Source organism: Oncorhynchus clarkii, chromosome 32 (genome assembly GCF_045791955.1).
Source record: "Oncorhynchus clarkii lewisi isolate Uvic-CL-2024 chromosome 32, UVic_Ocla_1.0, whole genome shotgun sequence".
In the NCBI taxonomy this organism is placed as follows: domain Eukaryota; kingdom Metazoa; phylum Chordata; class Actinopteri; order Salmoniformes; family Salmonidae; genus Oncorhynchus; species Oncorhynchus clarkii.
In genome coordinates, this window is record NC_092178.1 from 35796240 (window position 1) to 35814337 (window position 18098).

Below are 18098 nucleotides of genomic sequence, written 5' to 3' on the forward strand. Positions count from 1 at the left end.
AACAATGCATAATACCAAGGTAAACTGTAGACACTGCAGCCTAAAGCTCAGTGAAACCAAGGTAATTGACAGTAACTGAAGTTCGTGATGGCAGTTAGTGCAAACATGACCCCCCCCCCCCCACACACACACACACTCGCACACATTTTCTATGCAACACAATGGAGTCAGGATATATGTCGACATGATAAAGCAAGTAGTTGAGTATAAAAAAAAGTATACTCATTTTTGACCAAATGCACGGTTGCTGCTCCTTTGCTTAGTAGGGCAGTTTAGTGTACTTACTAGGCTACACATGGTAGTGGAGCTATGCCAACACTACGAGAACCCCTGAAATGCCTTTACATTATTGTAATAATGGTATTACTTTAAATGAATGTAAGTCATTTATTAACCACCTGTAAGGCTTTTAGTATCCTACTCATTACACCTGGTAGTAGTCTGTGTGTTGCTGTGGGTGTACTGTATGTTTCAATTTTGGCTTTGTGGGTTGAAATTCTCTTATTTGTTTTGTTTTTGAAGTTGTCCTTGCTCTGTTGCTAAGGTAACATGAGAAACACCTGAAATGCATATTGTGTTTTTAAATATGCCAAGGACAGATTGACTGTGTTGTGTTTGCGAGCGTGTGCACACAGGCATATTCTCACTTAGAAATGAAGCTAGCTTTTTCTCGCGTCGCACACCAGCGCTGTCACTCAAGTCTCTAATTGGCTCGGTCTCAAGCGCATTTATTTGGACTTTTCCTTTCCTCTTTCTATTTCCTCTCTCTCTCTCTCGCTCTCTTTCTTTCTCTCTTACGTTCCATGGCTGGCGGGCATAGCCTCACACAATGTTATAGTCCCAGAAACACTGCTCTGTGCTACATTACAGTACGATGTCATATATTCAGGAACTGTTGCAGTTCCCACCAAGCTCACCATGGGCAGTTCACATTACATACACTCGCCCCTGAGCAGTAGTGAGCAAAGCCTCTGACTTTATCCCTCTCTCCTGTCATCTATCGATCCTCCTTCCAGCCTTGTCCCTTCTCTTTAACCCTCTCTGTCACACGCACACCATACTTGTGTGTACATACACGTGTGTGTGTGTGTGTGTACATATGCCCCGTCTCTCTCTCTCTCTCTCTCCCCCCTTTTTCCCCATTCCTCCCTACTGGCTCATCATGGTAGTGTTTCTGGATAAGCCATCCAGAACGACACTAGCTCCTTCCCCTTCCTGCACTGTACTCTATCATACGCCCCAGGCTGCCAGTCAGAGTTAATTAGTGCTGAGCTGTATTTAATGGTTAACGTGGGATTTTGTTGCCCCTCAGCGGAGGTCTCCTATCGCTTCCTTACCTGCAGATTCAGCGTCTCTGTGGCCTGCCAAAGCAGTCATGTCGGTCGTCTGTCTGTACTCTAACTATGCTTGGCACGTGGAGAATGACGGTCTTCCCCGGTGGTGCTCTCTCTATCTGTCTCGCTTCCCTGTCTCTCTCTAGTCAGTCAGGTACAGACAGACAGGGCAATGCTGTGGGTACTGTGTTGTTATGCTAGCCTAGATGGAGGCATGTTTTATCGCTGTGCCGCACAGCGAGCCGCCGCTAACTGGAGTGGGAGGGAGATGGGAGGAAGGGGGTGGCTCTGTAATTTTAGTAGCCCCTCAATCAAAAGGAAGCGACGCCAGCACTTTAGCTACAGTGGCGGGTTGTTCAGCGGGACGCAGACTGAATGCCTGGTGGGATTAGGCAACATAACTATCCACCTGGCTGCATGTTGTTGTCGGCTCAAATTAACTACAGTATGTCCTCTTTGGTCCGATTTTAAATAGTACTATACCATGATTCCATTTAGTGCTGCTTGTGTAACATACGTTATCTTCTCATGACCATATCCGTAGACATTGCTATATCATTGGCATGGACTGTAATTTCTAACCCTAGGCATACATAGTTCATAGGCTAGCTACTCTTGTGTACTGCTGTCTATTACTGACATGCTGATCATCCATGAGGATGAAACAAATGGCCCTTGCAGATAAGTATTGGTTGGTATTGTTTGTGTATGCACTGTATAGGTAGTCTCGTGTGTTACTGGTATAGTGTATTAATGCATACTGTATGTGCCATCAATATTGGACTTAAGTCATCTGTTGTCTTTCCCCTCCATGCAGCCGGGGAATGTAAAGCTGTCCAAGCCAGTGGTCCTGTGGACCCAGCAGGACGTGTGCAAGTGGCTGAAGAAGCACTGCCCCAAGCAGCACCAGATCTACAGTGACTCCTTCAAGCAGCATGACATCACAGGTGCGCCAGCCAAAGCCCGAATATCTGCTGTCGCGGTTCCCGTCATGTCAATCATACCCTCCTCCAACGAGCCCCTCGGCAAGGTCACACCCGCCCACCCGCTAACAACCCACCTGCCGCATAATGGCGAGACGGCTAATTGCCACGCACTCAACCTCTCGGCGCACGACTGATTTACATGACAATGTTTGTTTATTTGTGAGGTACTGACGCCCTCTCGACTCGCCGTGACTGGCGAAATTGAGCACTTCATCCATGATGCACTTACGCCACAAGGAAACGGAGATGGCTGGGGCTTTGTTCTGAACCAGAGCACACTGCAGCGGCATTCCATAAAGATGTGGATGAGGCTACTTTTTCTATTAACGGTAATAGGATCTAGCTACATTCAGTGATAATCCCATGTCAGTAACATGTACAGTGCATACAAAGTATTCAGACCCCTTGACTTCTCCCACATTTTGGTACTTTACAGCCGTATTCTAAAATTGATTTAAAATAGTTTTTTTCCCTCATCAATCTACACAATATACCCCATAATGACAAAGCAAAAAAACGTTTTTTAGAAATGTTTGCTAATTTATAAAAAATAAACTAAGTATTTGGACCCTTTACTCAGTACTTTGTTGAAGCACCTTTGGCAGCGAATACAGCCTCGGGTCTTCTTGGGTATGACACTACAAGCTTGGCACACCTGTATTTGGGGAGTTTCTCTCATTCTTCTCTGCAGATCCTCTCAAGCTCTGTCAGGTTGGGTGGGTAGTTTCACTGCACAGTTATTTTCAGGCCTCTCCAGAGATAAGTGATCGGGTTCAAGTCCGGGCTCTGGCTGGGCCACACAAGGACATTCAGAGACTTGTCCCGAAGCCACTCCTGCGTTGTCTTGGCTGTGTGCTTAGGGTTGTTGTCCTGTTGGAAGGTGACCCTTCATCCCAGTCTGAGGTCCTGAGCAGGTTTTCATCAAGGATCTTTCAGTACTATATGCTCTGTTCATCTTTCCCTCGATCCTGACTAGTTTCTCAGTTCCTGCCGCTGAAAAACATCCCCACAGCATGATGCTGCCACCACCATGCTTCACCATAGGGATAGGGCCAGGTTACCTCCAGATGTGAGGCTTGGCATTCAGGCCAAAGAGTTCAATCTTGGTTTCATCAGACCAGAGAATCTTGTTTCTCATGGTCTGAGAGTCTTTAGGTGCCTTTTGGCAAACTCCAAAGCGGGGTGTGATGTGCCTTTTTACTCGGAGGGGTGCCTTCCGTCTGGCCACACTACCATAAAGGCCTGATTGGTGGTGCTGCAGAGATGGTTGTCCTTCTGGAAAGTTCTCCATCTCCACAGAGGAACTCTGGAGCTCTGAGTAACCATTGGGATCTTGGTCACCTCCTTGACCAAGGCTCTTCTCCCCAAATTGCTCAGTTTGGCCAGGCGGCCAGCTCTTGGAAGAGTCTTGGTGGTTCCAAACTTCTTCCATTTAAGAATGCTGTAGGCCACTGTGTTCTTGAGGACCTTCAATGCTGCAGACACTTTTTGGTACCCTTCCCCAGATCTGTGCCTCGACATAATCCTGTCTCGGAGCTCTACGGACAGTTCCTTTGACCTCATGGCTTGGTTTTTACGCGGACCTTCACTGTCAACTGTGGGATATTATATAGACAGGTGTGTGCCTTTCCAAATTATGTCCAATCAATTGAATTTACCACAGGTGGACTCCTCCAATCAAGTTGTAGAAACCTCTCCAAGGATGATCAATGGAAACAGGATGCCCCTGAGTTCAATTTCGAGTCTCATAGCAAACGGTCTGAATAATTATGTATATATTTCAGTTTTTATAAATTGGCAAATATTCCTTAACCAGTTTTTGCCTTGTCATTATGGGGCATTGTGTGTAGGTTGAGAATTTTTATTTGATCAATTTTAGAATAAGGCTGTAACGTAACAATGTGGAAGAGTGAAGGGGTCTGAATACTTTCCGAATGCACTGTACGTAAACAAATAAAATCTCAAATGATGCTCTGTGTAAAGAATTAAGGGCCCTTTGCCATCCGTTTCATTTTCCTCATGAGACCATTACCACGAGTTTGGCTGACTTCAAACTTCTTTGACGATAACCTTCGATATAAGATATTAGATAATCTTAGCACGTTGTCTGTAAATTATGCATTTCCTCATTAGCCCGCCGATAATGGAACAAACAGTGACTCAGATGTTGTCTCACAATTAGTGTAATTACCTGCAGTTGTGAGGTGTTGTTGTCTCAGGATCAATTAGCGATAACGATATGCACAAAACACGCTAGTAATTTCGCTCATCATCCCATCCAGCATTAATGAACAGAATCCAATTAAAACAAGCGGGCACACAATGCAATTTGCAGCCCAATCAATCTCTTGGAAATATCATGCGCATCTTTTTCCACTCAATTAGAATCAACAAGAGGACTCAAATCATGATGAATGTAGTATTGTGCTCGAGAACAACTGTGTAAACAAACAAGTTGAATAGGTGTCTGTTATTTATTTAAATAATATATATATATTTATATATAATATATATATACTGCTCAAAAAAATAAAGGGAACACTAAAATAACACATCCTAGATCTGAATGAATGAAATATTCTTATGAAATACTTTTTTCTTTACATAGTTTAATGTGCTGACAATAAAATCACACAAATTATCAATGGAAATCAAATTTATCAACCCATGGCGGTCTGGATTTGGAGTCACACTCAAAATTAAAGTAGAAAACCACACTACAGGCTGATCCAACTTTGATGTAATGTCCTTAAAACAAGTCAAAATGAGGCTCAGTAGTGTGTTTGACCTCCCTACAACGCCTGGGCATGCTCCTGATGAGGTGGTGGATGGTCTCCAGAGGGATCTCCTCCCAGACCTGGACTAAAGCATCCGCCAACTCCTGGACAGTCTGTGGTGCCATGTCGCGTTGGTGGATGGAGCGAGACATGATGTCCCAGATGTGCTCAATTGCATTCAGGTCTGGGGAACGGGCAGGCCAGTCCATAGCATCAATGCCTTCCTCTTGCAGGAACTGCTGACACACTCCAGCCACACGAGGTCTAGCATTGTCTTGCATTAGGAGGAACCCAGGGCCAACTGCACCAGCATATGGTCTCACAAGGGGTCTGAGGATCTCATCTCGGTACTTAATGGCAATCAGGCTACCTCTGGCGAGCACATGAAGGGCTGTGCGGCAGAACGTTCTCCACGGCGTCTCCAGACTGTCACGTCTGTCACATGTGCTCAGTGTGAACCTGCTTTCATCTGTGAAGAGCACAGGGCGCCAGTGGCGAATTTGCCAATCTTGGTGTTCTCTGGCAAATGCCAAACGTCCTGCACAGTGTTGGGCTGTAAGCACAACCCCCACCTGTGGACGTCGGGCCCTCATACCACCCTCATGGAGTCTGTTTCTGACCGTTTGAGCAGACACATGCACATTTGTGGCCTGCTGGAGGTCATTTTGCAGGGCTCTGGCAGTGCTCCTCCTTGCACAAAGGCGGTGGTAGCGGTCCTGCTGCTGGGTTGTTGCCCTCCTACGGCCTCCTCCACGTCTCCTGATGTACTGGCCTGTCTCCTGGTAGCGCCTCCATGCTCTGGACACTACGCTGACAGACATAGCAAACCTTGCCACAGCTCGCATTGCTGTGCCTTCCTGGATGAGCTGGATTGTAGACTCCGTCTCTTGCTACCACTAGAGTGAAAGCACCGCCAGCATTCAAGTGTGACCAAAACATCAGCCGGGAAGCACAGGAACTGAGAAGTGGTCTGTGGTCACCACCTGCAGAACCACTCCTTTTATTGGGGTGTCTTGCTAATTGCCTATAATTTCCACTTGTTGTCTATTCCATTTGCACAACAGCATGTGAAATGTATTGTCAATCAGTGTTGCTTCCTAAGTGGACAGTTTGATTTCACAGAAGTGTGATTGACTTGGAGTTACATTGTGTTGAAGTGTTCCCTTTATTTTTTTGAGCAGTGTATATCACACACTACCATTCAAAAGTTTGGGGTCACGTCAGAAATTTCGTTTTTTTGTCCGTTTTAAAATAACATCAAATTGATGTACAGTGTAGACATTGTAATGTTGTAAATGACTATTGTAGCTGGAAACGGCAGATTTTTAATGGAATATCTACAGACGTACAGAGGCCCATTATCAGCAACCGTCACTCCTGTGTTCCAATGGCACGTTGTGCTAGCCAATCCAAGTTTATAATTTAAAAAGCTAATTGATAGTTAGAAAACCCTTTTGCAATTATGTTAGCACAGCTGAAAACTGTTGGGTGATTTTTAAAGCAGCAAGAAAACCTTCTTTTGACTAGTTGAGTATCTGGAGCGTCAGTATTTCTGTGTTCGATTAAAGACTCAAAATGGCCAGAAACAGACCTTTCTTCTGAAACTCGTCAGTCTATTCTTGTTCTGAGAAATGAAAGCTATTCCATGCGAGAAATTGGCAAGAAACTGAAGATCTCGTATAACGCTGTGTACGACTCCCTTCACAGAATTGTGCAAACTAACAGGGATGTAAAGAAATGTGTGCACAAAATGTGTTTTTTTGTGAGTATGAAACATTTCTAGGATTTATTTCAGCTCATGAAACATGGGATCAACACTTAATTTTTACATTTTTGTTTTGTAAACCAAGATTGGTTGAGTCAATGCATTGTCACACTCTGGCTGGGGCTAGGAAATTGAGTTGGAAATTGAAAATCATGTTGTGTGGTGTTTGTTTCTGGTCTGATTAGGTGAAGGCCCTCTGTTTTGATAGGACTTCCTCTGCAATGGTAACTATAGTAACAGAGTAGTACTACTAGTAGAAAACCTAAGCCTCTTGTAGGACGTCAATACGACTCAATTTCATTGGTCTTGGCCCACTGTTCCTCCTCTCGGAAGTATCAAATCAATACACGGCAGCGTATCCAAACCATAACTCTTACACATCCCCCATTGTATGCCCTATCTCTGACAGTACAATGCATTTTCCATCCATGGGCTTTGCAGCAGTGCTATATTTCCACTTCTTTGAATGACTTCAATATGCAGCCGCCAGTTGCCATCCCCTACCAGCGTCGTCGAGCAACAGTCAAAATCAGTGTTTTCCCCATCTGACCGCCTCCAGCCTCGATTGCCTCGATTTCCCCCCTTTTGATGCAACCACAAGATAGCCTCCGAATTTGACTTTAACGGAGCTGTCGTTAAAATTGCATTAAAGCATATTAAGGCGTAATTAGATATTAGTACCTAATCTTGTGTAATTACAAAGACTAAGTCGTGGCGGCGAGCAAAGAGCGTGGTGTGGTAAATGAGTTATGTACACATTCGACTGATACCGTATGTGTAATCAGTAAAGAGGTGCACTGACATGTAATCAGAAGAGGAAAGGGGAAGATTAAAGGGTTGACGACTATTGAATCACACACCCCTGTCATGGAGCAGTGGCTTGACTGAATTAGAACATGGTGATCCAATGGCCTCCACTTCAGACAGACCAAGAGATGCAGCTGTAGATACGAGACCGTTGATCTGTATCCCAAATGGCACTGTATTGCACAATTTATATATATATATATATATGGAATAGAGTGCCGTTTTGGACGGACCCTTGGTGTTAGACGGTCTTTGGATTGCAGTCAAAATGAAAGCATCCAGCAAAATGTTGTATAACGTAACTGTAGGGAAATGGTGTAGCCTGCACCAGTGTTGGTTCTATTTAAAGGTTCACCTCTGCAAGAGCATACTGTAAGAAGGATAGCAGTATTTTATTGTAGTACTAAATGTTGTTTGATGTATCACCAAGTGCTATAACAGCCTCCACTCTTCTAGGAAGGCTTTCCACTAACTGTTGGAACATTGCTGTGGGGACTTTCTACCATTCAGCCACAAGCAATAGTGAGGTCGGGCCCTGAATATTTGTTTTACATTTTTTGGACTATTAAGCCTGGCTCGCAGTCGGCGTTCCAATTCATCGCAAATGTGTTCGATGGGGTTGAGGTCAGTGCTCTGCAGGCCAGTCAAGTTCTTCCACACCGATCTCAACAAACCATTTCTCTATGGACCTTGCGTTGTGCACAGGGGCATTGTCATGCTGAAACAGGAACGGGCCTTCTCCTGAACTAAAAGTTGGAAGCACAGAATCGTCTAGAAGGTAATTGTATGCTGTAGCGTTAAGATTTCCCTTCACTAGAACTAAGGGACCTAACCGGAACTATGAAAAACCGGAAGCGTTCTTTTGGCACCAAACGCAGATTCGTACGTCAGACTGACAGATGGTGAAGCGTGATTCATCACTCCAGAGAACGCGTTTCTACTGTTCCGGTGTCCAATAACGGAAAGCTTTACACTACTCAAGCTGACACTTTGCATTGTGCATGGTGATCTTAGGCTTGTGTGCGGCTGCCCGGAAATGGAAATCCATAACCTGGCCTCCACAATCACCCAACCTCAACCCAATTGAGATGGTTTAGGATGAGTTTGTCCGCAGAGGGAAGGAAATATTTACATAGGCGTACAGAAGCCTATTTATCAGCAACCATCACTCCTGTGTTCCAATGGCACGTTGTGTTAGCTAATCCAAGTTTTATCATTTTAAAAGGATAATTGATCATTAGAAAACCATTTTGCGATTATGTTAGCACAGCTGAAAATGGTTGTGCTGATTTTAAAGAAGCAATAAAACTGGCCTGTAGGCGAGTTGAGTATCTGGAGCATCAGCATTTGTGGGTTCGATTACAGGCTCAAAATGGCCAAAATGGTCTATTTTTCTGAGAAATGAAAGCTAGTCCATGTGAGAAATTTCCAATAAACTGAAGATCTCGTACAACGCAGTGTACTATTCCCTTCAAAGAACAGTGCAAACTGTCTCTAACCAGAATAGAAAGAGTGGGAGGCCCCGGTGCACAACTGTCTGGGTTGTGTTTCGGAGGACACACGGCTCTTGACCTTGGCCTCTCCGAGTCCGTACGGGAGTTTCAGCGACGAGACAAGACTGAAACTACCAATTGGATACCGCAAAATTGGGGAGAAAAAGGGGTAAAAGTGCCAGCATCGGTCTGCTGTGGTATATAGACAGCTTGGTAAATAGTGTAGTCTACAACCTATCGTGAGATACTCTACTTCAGGTGCGCAAAACCTCTAGACTTCCTTAATATTAGATTTTGTGCACCAGCTGTAATTTACAAATAGACACAGACCGCCACCCTTTGTCTTACCGGAGGCAGCTGTTTGATCTTGCCGATGGACTGAACCTAGCCAGCTACATGCTACATGTTATCCATGTCGTCGTTCACGACTCTGTGAAACATAACTTTAATATCTTTTTAATGTCCCGTTGGTAGGATAGTCTTGGTCGGAGGTCATCCATTTTATTATCCAATGATTGCACGTTGGCTGATAGGACTGATGGTAGAGACGGATTACCCACTCGTTGTCGGATCCTTACAAGGCACCCCGACCTACTTCCCCGATGTCTGTTCTTCATGCGAATGGCGGGGATTTTGGCCTTGTCGGGTGTCTGAAGTAAATCCTTTGCGTCCGACTCTTTTAAAGAAGAAATCTTTGTCCAGTACGAGGTGATTAATCGCTGTTCTGATATCCAGAAGCTCTTTTCGGTCATAAGAGACGGTGGCAGACACATTATGTACAAAATAAGTTACAAATAACTCGAACAAAACACACAATAGCACAATTGATTAAACGGCAGACATCTCCTCTGGCTCCATTACTAGACCCATCCTCAATGATGGTGAGAAAAGCATTGCGAGCGATAGGCCGACACAAAGGAACAAACGTATAGTAAGTGATCAGATTGCATCTGGAGAGCCACCTAATTGTATGATTATGTTGATCCTTTCACAATGGAAATGCTATATATGACATTCTTCCTCACGTCTCTGTGCTAGTTAATAAACAATGATTAGTAATCGGATACTGTAGATGGGCAGTGACTCTGAATTAGCATCCTGCTGAGGTTGCAGTGTGATTGTGCTGCTGATTATCCCTCTGCTACTGTGCTTTGCTTCATTAAGGATGAGGGCTGCATCCCCTTGAGAATGATGCCCCTATTTGCTCCAGTCAGAAATAGCATTAGCATCTAATTTGGAACCCATTGGAACTCATCTCAGCGCATAGCCCATCTCATTGCCATTTGGGAGCAGCACTTTACAATATCGTGCCTAGGTTACTGAGAGAGTCACATCATGGTCACCCATGTAGTTGTAATGTGTGCCAGTAAGCCAAGCACTAGTAAAGGATGATATACACAGTAAGTTGTGAATGTTAACTCTCGCATTTATTTAGACAACAGTGGGCCACATTAAATAGGCTTGTGGGCCGGATCTGGCTCGCAGTCCACCAATTTGAGACCCCTGTTATAGAATGGTCTATTGATAAGGATGTGTTTGCTGCATGTTGTGACTTATTGCACATGTGGAGGGTAACCAGAGACATTCAGTAGTCTATACGCCCCCCCCCCCCCCCCCCCCCCACACACACACACACACACACAGCTGTGTCTAAAGGTTTTACCTGAGAACTATCTGCAGTTCACAGCCAGCCCAGCTCTTTCTGTAGATCCCATGTACGTTCACTGACTAGTCGTTTGGAGAGAGTTGTGAGATGGAGAGAAAGTGAGGTTCATTTTCTGCTTTTGTGCCCCTGTTACCCACAGAGTAGTAATTAGCATGGCTTTTGGTTCACACGTAAAAAGGGACAGGTCCCGCAGGGGTGTGTGTGTACATGTGCACTCTAAGCCCCCATTCATCAAAGCAGTGGTTGACTGTGCCAGGCCATAGCTGTAGATTAATCTGCCTGCAGCCGCACACTGAGATCTGCACTCCCCCTGCCCATTAATCTAACGCTTGGTCCGTTTGTGTACGCACTGTAGGTTTGTATCCATAGATTTATGAATATGTTGACTTGAATACATACTGTCTTTTACAGCATCTGTACCTGTTTTTTTATAGGGGGTTGCCTTTTTCAACAATAACTAATATTTGGGTGAGAAGGAGGCCTCATCCAGGCAGGTTTGCGGTAATGGTATAGAGGGGTGGACAGTGAGAGGGCAGATCTAACACCGGCAGCCAACAAGCTACAGGGGAGACCAACTGGAGAGTGGGAGGGGAATTTTAAATCCAATCGATATAGTGCAACTGAAGAGGCAGAAGTGCCTTAAGTCATTTTTGTCAGTCAGTTGGCCAAATATAAGTGAATACAGGAGATGAAGTAAAAAGGAAGCTTTGTTTTGTTGTCTGGCCGTGTTCCAATCACAGATGGTCTAGAGACTCTAGAGGAAAGGAAATTGAAATAGAAGCCCTCTTACCTTTGCTGGGGTTGAGTCCGAGAGAGGTGTGTGTGTGTGTGTGTGTGTGTGTGTGTGTGTGTGTGTGTGTGTGTGTGTGTGTGTGTGTGTGTGTGTGTGTGTGTGTGTGTGTGTGTGTTTTAGGGATGGGCACGGTTAATCGAATATCGAACAGACGTTAGTATTCGATTACTTCAGTGAGTGTTCAGTGAAAAAGCTTTGTCTAAAATGAAATGATCCTTGTGACACTTTTACCTACAAGGATATACCATGACATTTGAAATTCTTAATTTAACAAAGCAAACTTGAATGTAGTTTATGAAACGTTGAGTTGAGCTACTGCTGCGCATTTGGCCCTCCAGGCTGTTCTGATATCGGTATGCTATTTTCCCTACTTTAAACGGCAATAACAGGCGGTTCCACTAGACCTGAAACTGATCAATGCAAAACACCTTTTTTGTAACAATCACTTCTATCATGGCAAAAATCTGACTTCTCTTTTGCTGTTGCTTACAAATTCCCGGAGAAATCACACTGTCCTCTGTTTACCTCAGCCATGTGCATTTGCGTCATTCTGATTGGTTGAGACAGTCGAGCAATTTTTTATTTAAAAAAAGTTTTGACAAAAAGGAAATCACAAAAACTGAATAGTAAAATAATTTCAAATGCCTATCCCTAGTGTGTGTGTGTGTGTGTGTGCCTGTGTGGGAGGACTGCTTGGTGACAAATAGTATAGCTATCTGCCTTTACCACAAATAGTATAGCTAATCTTTTGACATTTCTTTTGAACCACTCTCTAAATTCAACCAAGTTACCTGCCATGACGTGACCCATTAGGAAATAGTTACTCCAACCCCAACACTGTATCAATTGTCTACCATTTTGGAGACACTGCCTTGTCATAGCACTCCACTCAACCCCAAGTTGTGTCTTCAGTCCTCAACAAGTCTCCTCTTTTCTCATTTTATGTACTCTTTTTTTATTTATTTATTTATTTATTTTTCAAATCCACTCCTAGTCCCTCTTAACTTTCTCTCTCTCTCCATCTCATCCCCTCCTCTTCTCTCTCTTCAGGCATTCTCCCCTCATCCTCTACTCCTCTGTGCTCTCTCTGCCCGGCCATGCTACACTGCTCTGTGTATTAATTGTGGTTTGATAAATTCCCTACTGTGGCTTTGTGGGATTGTGGAGTCAATGACTCAGAACTGCAGCGGCGAGAAACTCCACAGAGGCGTTTCGCCCGGCTGCTACCGGAAGGAGAGGAAAGGAGCTATGTTGGCACCGCCGCCAAGAAACTAGCAGCTTGACTCCAAATTGCTCTCATCTTGAGGCATCTTAAGCGGCCGCCTTTTAACTCTGAGATATTGATAATTAAAGATGCGTTATTATAGCAGCTGTTTAGTCATTGATCTGGAAAGCTTTATCTCTCATACATCCTGTATGGTTGTGTTTGTTTATAGAACCGATAGCCATGAGGTTAAGCTAAAGAGGTGCCTCTGTTGCCAAGCAGATTTGCGTAGGATTTCGGATGAGGTGCCAAGTGATTGTTGGTCATAATTTATAGACTCCTCAGGTGATCCTTTTTTACAGTCACTTTGTCGTTCTAGTTCTCTCTCACGTCCCATTTTACTGGCCCTCATAGGTTCTCCTGTCTATAGTTAGCTACTCTGTAACGGGCATCATTAAAACCGTAGCTGGCATTTCAACATATTTTATTTATTTTTTACACTTAACAATTTTTGCCAGTCTTTGGCCATAGTCACCCACAAATACCAATACACAGACCACTTTAGCTTTGTTAACTGCTCACTGTGTGTTGAGGCATGGTTGCATAAGGTGTAAAACTGCAATAAATCACCAAAAGTTACTTTCTCACAAGACATTATAGCCAACGATGCTTTCACACAACACCCCGTGTCAACAAAAAAACATAAATCTTGAATAATGAGCCGCGTCACAGGTAAAAAAAAAGTTAATATACAAAGGCGTTAAGTAACAAGTCGTTATGAAATCACATCAAATCTAGAGTATGTAATGACTGCAGTAAGTACAGTACTGTTGGAGGTGGATGGGAGGAGGGAGCTCGGGATGAAAGAGGGAGAGCATGTGACAGTCATGCCACCATAGCCCTGCTTTGAGACCATGTACCAGGTAAAGTTAGCAGGCTGCCAGCCAATCAGGAGGAGCAAATCAGAGCCCCGAGTCATTAGGGTAAACTAGCGAGGGGGATTTACAGGAGTCGGGCTAATGCATAGTAATCGGCAGGAATTATTTTCTATCTAGCTCCCCAATCCCTCACATTGCCACAAAGGCCTTCCACAACGAGCGTAATTAATTAGACTCTACTTTCTCCACTGCATTTCTATCACTGGCCAAAATCACCTACTTTTTAAGAAATTATATTGAAGATTAAATTAGGGATTTTAAAATCAAGGTCTCCCAGAAGAAGGTGCCTATGGGCGAAATAAGATTAATAATTATGCTAAAGTGCATTACGTAGCCAGATGAAGATAGTTTCAAGGAATAAGTGAGTCATCGTTGGCTGCTTCCTGCTAGCATACCCAAGCATAAATTTAATAACATGTATTGAATGGTTAGAGGATAGAGAATTATCTATTCATAGATTGAGAATAGAGTCACCTTGATAATGTATACATAATGGAAATGGAAAATGGGATATTTCTTGTGCTGCTTATTGTATGTAACTGCAGTTGAAGGCAGCATTCAGAGAGAGAGACAGTCCTTTTTGTTCAGTTATGCTTTAGTTCACTTTGAGGTACTACTGAGATCCTTTTCCAAACAATGTTTATCAATTTCATTAAATATTTATTCTGTAAATACACTGACTGGACAAAACATTAGGAACACCGTCCTAATATTGAGTTGCACACCCTTTTGCCCTCAGAACAGCCTCAGTTTGATGGGACATGACTCTATAAGGTGTCAATGTTGGCTGGATTTCATTTGGGTGGTGGACCATTCTTGATACACACGGGAGATTTGAGCGTGGAAAAACCCGGCAGTGTTGCAGTTTTTGACACATCAGTTCCAGTTCGCCTGGCACCTACTACAGTAACCCGTTCAAAGGCACTTAAATATTTTCTTGTCCATTCACCCTCTGAATGGCACACACACAATCCATGTCTCAATTTTCCTCCCCTTCATCTACATTGACTGAAGTGGATTTAACTGTAACGTTAATCAACAAGGACCATAGACTAACCAGGTGAATCCAGGTGAAAGCTATGTCATGGAAATCAAATCAAATCAAATTTATTTATATAGCCCTTCGTACATCAGCTGATATCTCAAAGTGCTATACAGAAACCCAGCCTAAAACCCCAAACAGCAAGCAATGCAGGTGTAGAAGCACGGAAAGAGCAAATGTTTTGTGTACTTGGTCTTCCTTGTGCCCCTTTATGGCGTTTGCTTTGGGTGAGTGAGATGGGGGAGTCTGTTTATTTCATGAGGAGGAGTTGAGTTTAACCTTTCTCTCGCACTCTCTCTCTCTCCCTCTCTCCGGCCAGGGCGGGCTCTGATGAGATTGACAGACAGGAAGCTGGAGCGAATGGGCATCATGCAGGAGGGCCAACGGCAGTACATCCTCCAGCAGGTCCTGCAGCTCCGCGTCAGAGAAGAGGTCCGCACCCTGCAGCTACTCACGCAAGGTACAACTCTCACCATGGTAGCGTCTCAATTGGCACCCTATTCCCTATATAGTGCACTACTTTTCTCCAATGGTAGGAACAGTCGGGTGACAATTGGGATTGCACCTCTGTCATTGGCCATGATGGAGCCGGTGTGACCAGCTTTACAGTGATAGCCTATGAAATGATAGGCCATTCCACTCACCCGATTGCATGGTCGTGCGGCTTTACATTCAATTGGTTTTAATTGTTCTCTCGGCACTCTTTATGTGGCCAAAGCCAGCCACCTGCACCAATCAACACTACAGCCAATTTACAGTATGTGTGTATTTCTGGACCCTACTCTGCACTCTGTCTCCCCATCTCAGATCGTCCAATCACAACACTGACCCCCTACACCCTGACATCCAGTCATTCTTAGTGATTTGTCTCTCCTCAGCGTTCAGCACCACTCATCACCCACATCACCACCTGTAACTAAAATCAGCATCACCCCCATCAACTTGTCTCTGGATCTCAACACAGAACTCTTTTGCTTCAGGGGCGAAATCCAAATACTGGGAAACTGTTCTCGTCTCAAATTCTTGTGGTGTTTCTCTTTGATGCTCCTTTCTTGTTGCCACTGGTTTCTCCCTTGCCACTGGTTGAGGGAGAGCGTGATGCTACACTACTGCTGGAGGAGCGGGGCCCCTTGTGTCCCTAGAAAGGCTGAACTTGTGCTACTAGAACTGCTGCTGTGAGAATTAGACTGGGGAGGGAAGAAAGGAGGGAGAAATGGGGAGTGGTGTGGAAAGGAGGAAGTGTGAAATGAAGGGAAGGAGCTGGTCGAAGGAGAACTAGATTTACTGCGGAAAGGGCCGGGTGGGTCATTTAGTGGGGGAGGCGAACACTGAACTAAGATAAGAGACGGAGAGAGCCTTGAACAGAGGAGAGCTGTTGTATTTTAGACACTTTTTGGGGGGAATAAGGGTGTGGGAAGGCAAGACCTGACGGTCAGGGAAGTTGTGGGAAATGACAAAAGGGCAGCGTGAAAGAGGAATTTGTGAGAAAAGGAGAGACTGGAGATGAGATAAGGAGAGCGGTGGTGTAATTATTGCAGTGTGCCAAGGCAGAATTAGCCAGACGGACAGTGATTAACCTTAAAGGAGCAGTGGGCCATGGGAGGAAAATAATTAGATTCCTCGCCCCTCTCATCGTCTCCACGCAGAGGGAGGATTCTGAAGGATTCTCTACTTTTTTTATCAACAACAAAGAAGAGTTGTCCTTTCGCTAAACAGTAATGCTCAAGTTGGGTAGAGAGGCTTTTTAGACTAAGGAGGACAGTTGGATAAAGTGGCATTGTTTTCCAAAACTGGGCCATTCCATTACAAATACTTTCATAGCATTGTTTGTTTGTTCACATTCAAGTACAGTGCCTTCAGAAAGTATTCATAACCCTTGACTTATTCCACATTGTGTTGTTACAACCTGAATTCAAAATAGATTCAATACTGAACCAGATTTTTTTTTATCCTGAAAAACTCCCCAGTCCTTAACGATTACAAGCATTCCCATAACATGATGCAGCTACCACTATGCTTTAAAATATGGAGACTGGTACTCTGTAATGTATTGGATTTTCCCCAAACAACACAATACTTTGTATTCAGAGAAACAATTAGGTTAGTATTGTGGCGTAACTACAATCTTGTTGGTCCATCCTTGATTTTCTCCTATAACTGTTTTTAAAATCACCATTGGCCTCCTGTTGAAATCCCTGAGTGGTTTCTTTCTTCTCTGGCAACTGAGTTAGGAAGGACCCATGTATCTTTGTAGTGACTGGGTGTATTGATACACCATCCAAAGTGTAATAACTTTACCATGCTCAAAGGCATATTCAATGTCTACTTTTATTTTTACCCATTTACCAATAGGTGCCCATCCTTTGCGAGGCATTGGAAAACCTCCCTGGTCTTTGTGGTTGAAATGCACTGCTCGACTGAGGGACCGGGAGGTCCATGGGGCGACGCAAAATTGGCCTAGCATCATTCGGGTTAGGGAGGGTTTGGCCGGTTGGCATATCCTTGTCTCATCGCGGACTAGTGACTCCTGTGGCGGGCCAGGCGCAGTGCACGCTGACCAGGTCGCTAGGTACAGTGTTTCCTCCTCCGACCTTCCTAGCTTTAAATGTTTTATTAATTTGTAAACATTTCTAAAAACATAATTCCACTTTGATATTGTGTGTGAGGACCAGTGACACAAAATCAAAATTTTAATCCATTTTAAATTCAGACTAACACAACAAAATGTGGAAGAAGTTGGTGTGAATACTTTCTGAAGGCACTGTACATGGATGTTCAAAGTGGATCCTCGGTGGGTCCAAGCCTGATGTCTTTGCTGTCAATCTCCATAAAAGGAGTTTGCACAAATACCAACTGCATCAGTTACAGGAAAAATCCTTTCATTTTACAGTGTTAAATAAAATGTTTAATATATCAAAGTTGTGGAAATCTATTGCAGCTCAAGTCGACTACAAAATCCACAATTGCAATGCTCTCTAGAGTATCACAGTATGAATCATAATACCCATAAAACCTAGCGGTCAAACAGGGACAATATTCCAATAGTTTTTTCCACCATTCATTTTTCCCATAGGTGTTTTTGGGAACACTTGACGTAAGGGCTGTGTTTCGTGTAGTCTGACCCTTACGTGATGTTTTGATAACTATGTAAATCTCTCTAGGACAACGTGACTAATATAGTCGCCTGTATTTACGCTAATTAGCTGCTAATGTGGCCATCATAAAGAACTACAAATACCATGATGATCTGGACGAGACCGATGAATCAAGGCCAAAGTAAGAATCTCGAACTA

General features: G+C 43.9%; 1 protein-coding gene across 3 annotated transcripts in view; it reads left to right on the forward strand.

The window, feature by feature from the left end:
* The window catches only part of LOC139392393 (sterile alpha motif domain-containing protein 12-like), a 118314-nt gene that overhangs the window by 32218 nt on the left and 67998 nt on the right, over window positions 1–18098 (forward strand). For all 3 annotated transcript variants that reach the window (XM_071140352.1, XM_071140353.1, XM_071140351.1), the window contains 2 exons: window positions 2152–2281; window positions 15125–15265. In XM_071140352.1, the coding sequence (XP_070996453.1) occupies window positions 2152–2281; window positions 15125–15265 (271 nt within the window). The remainder of the gene's footprint in view (window positions 1–2151; window positions 2282–15124; window positions 15266–18098) is intronic.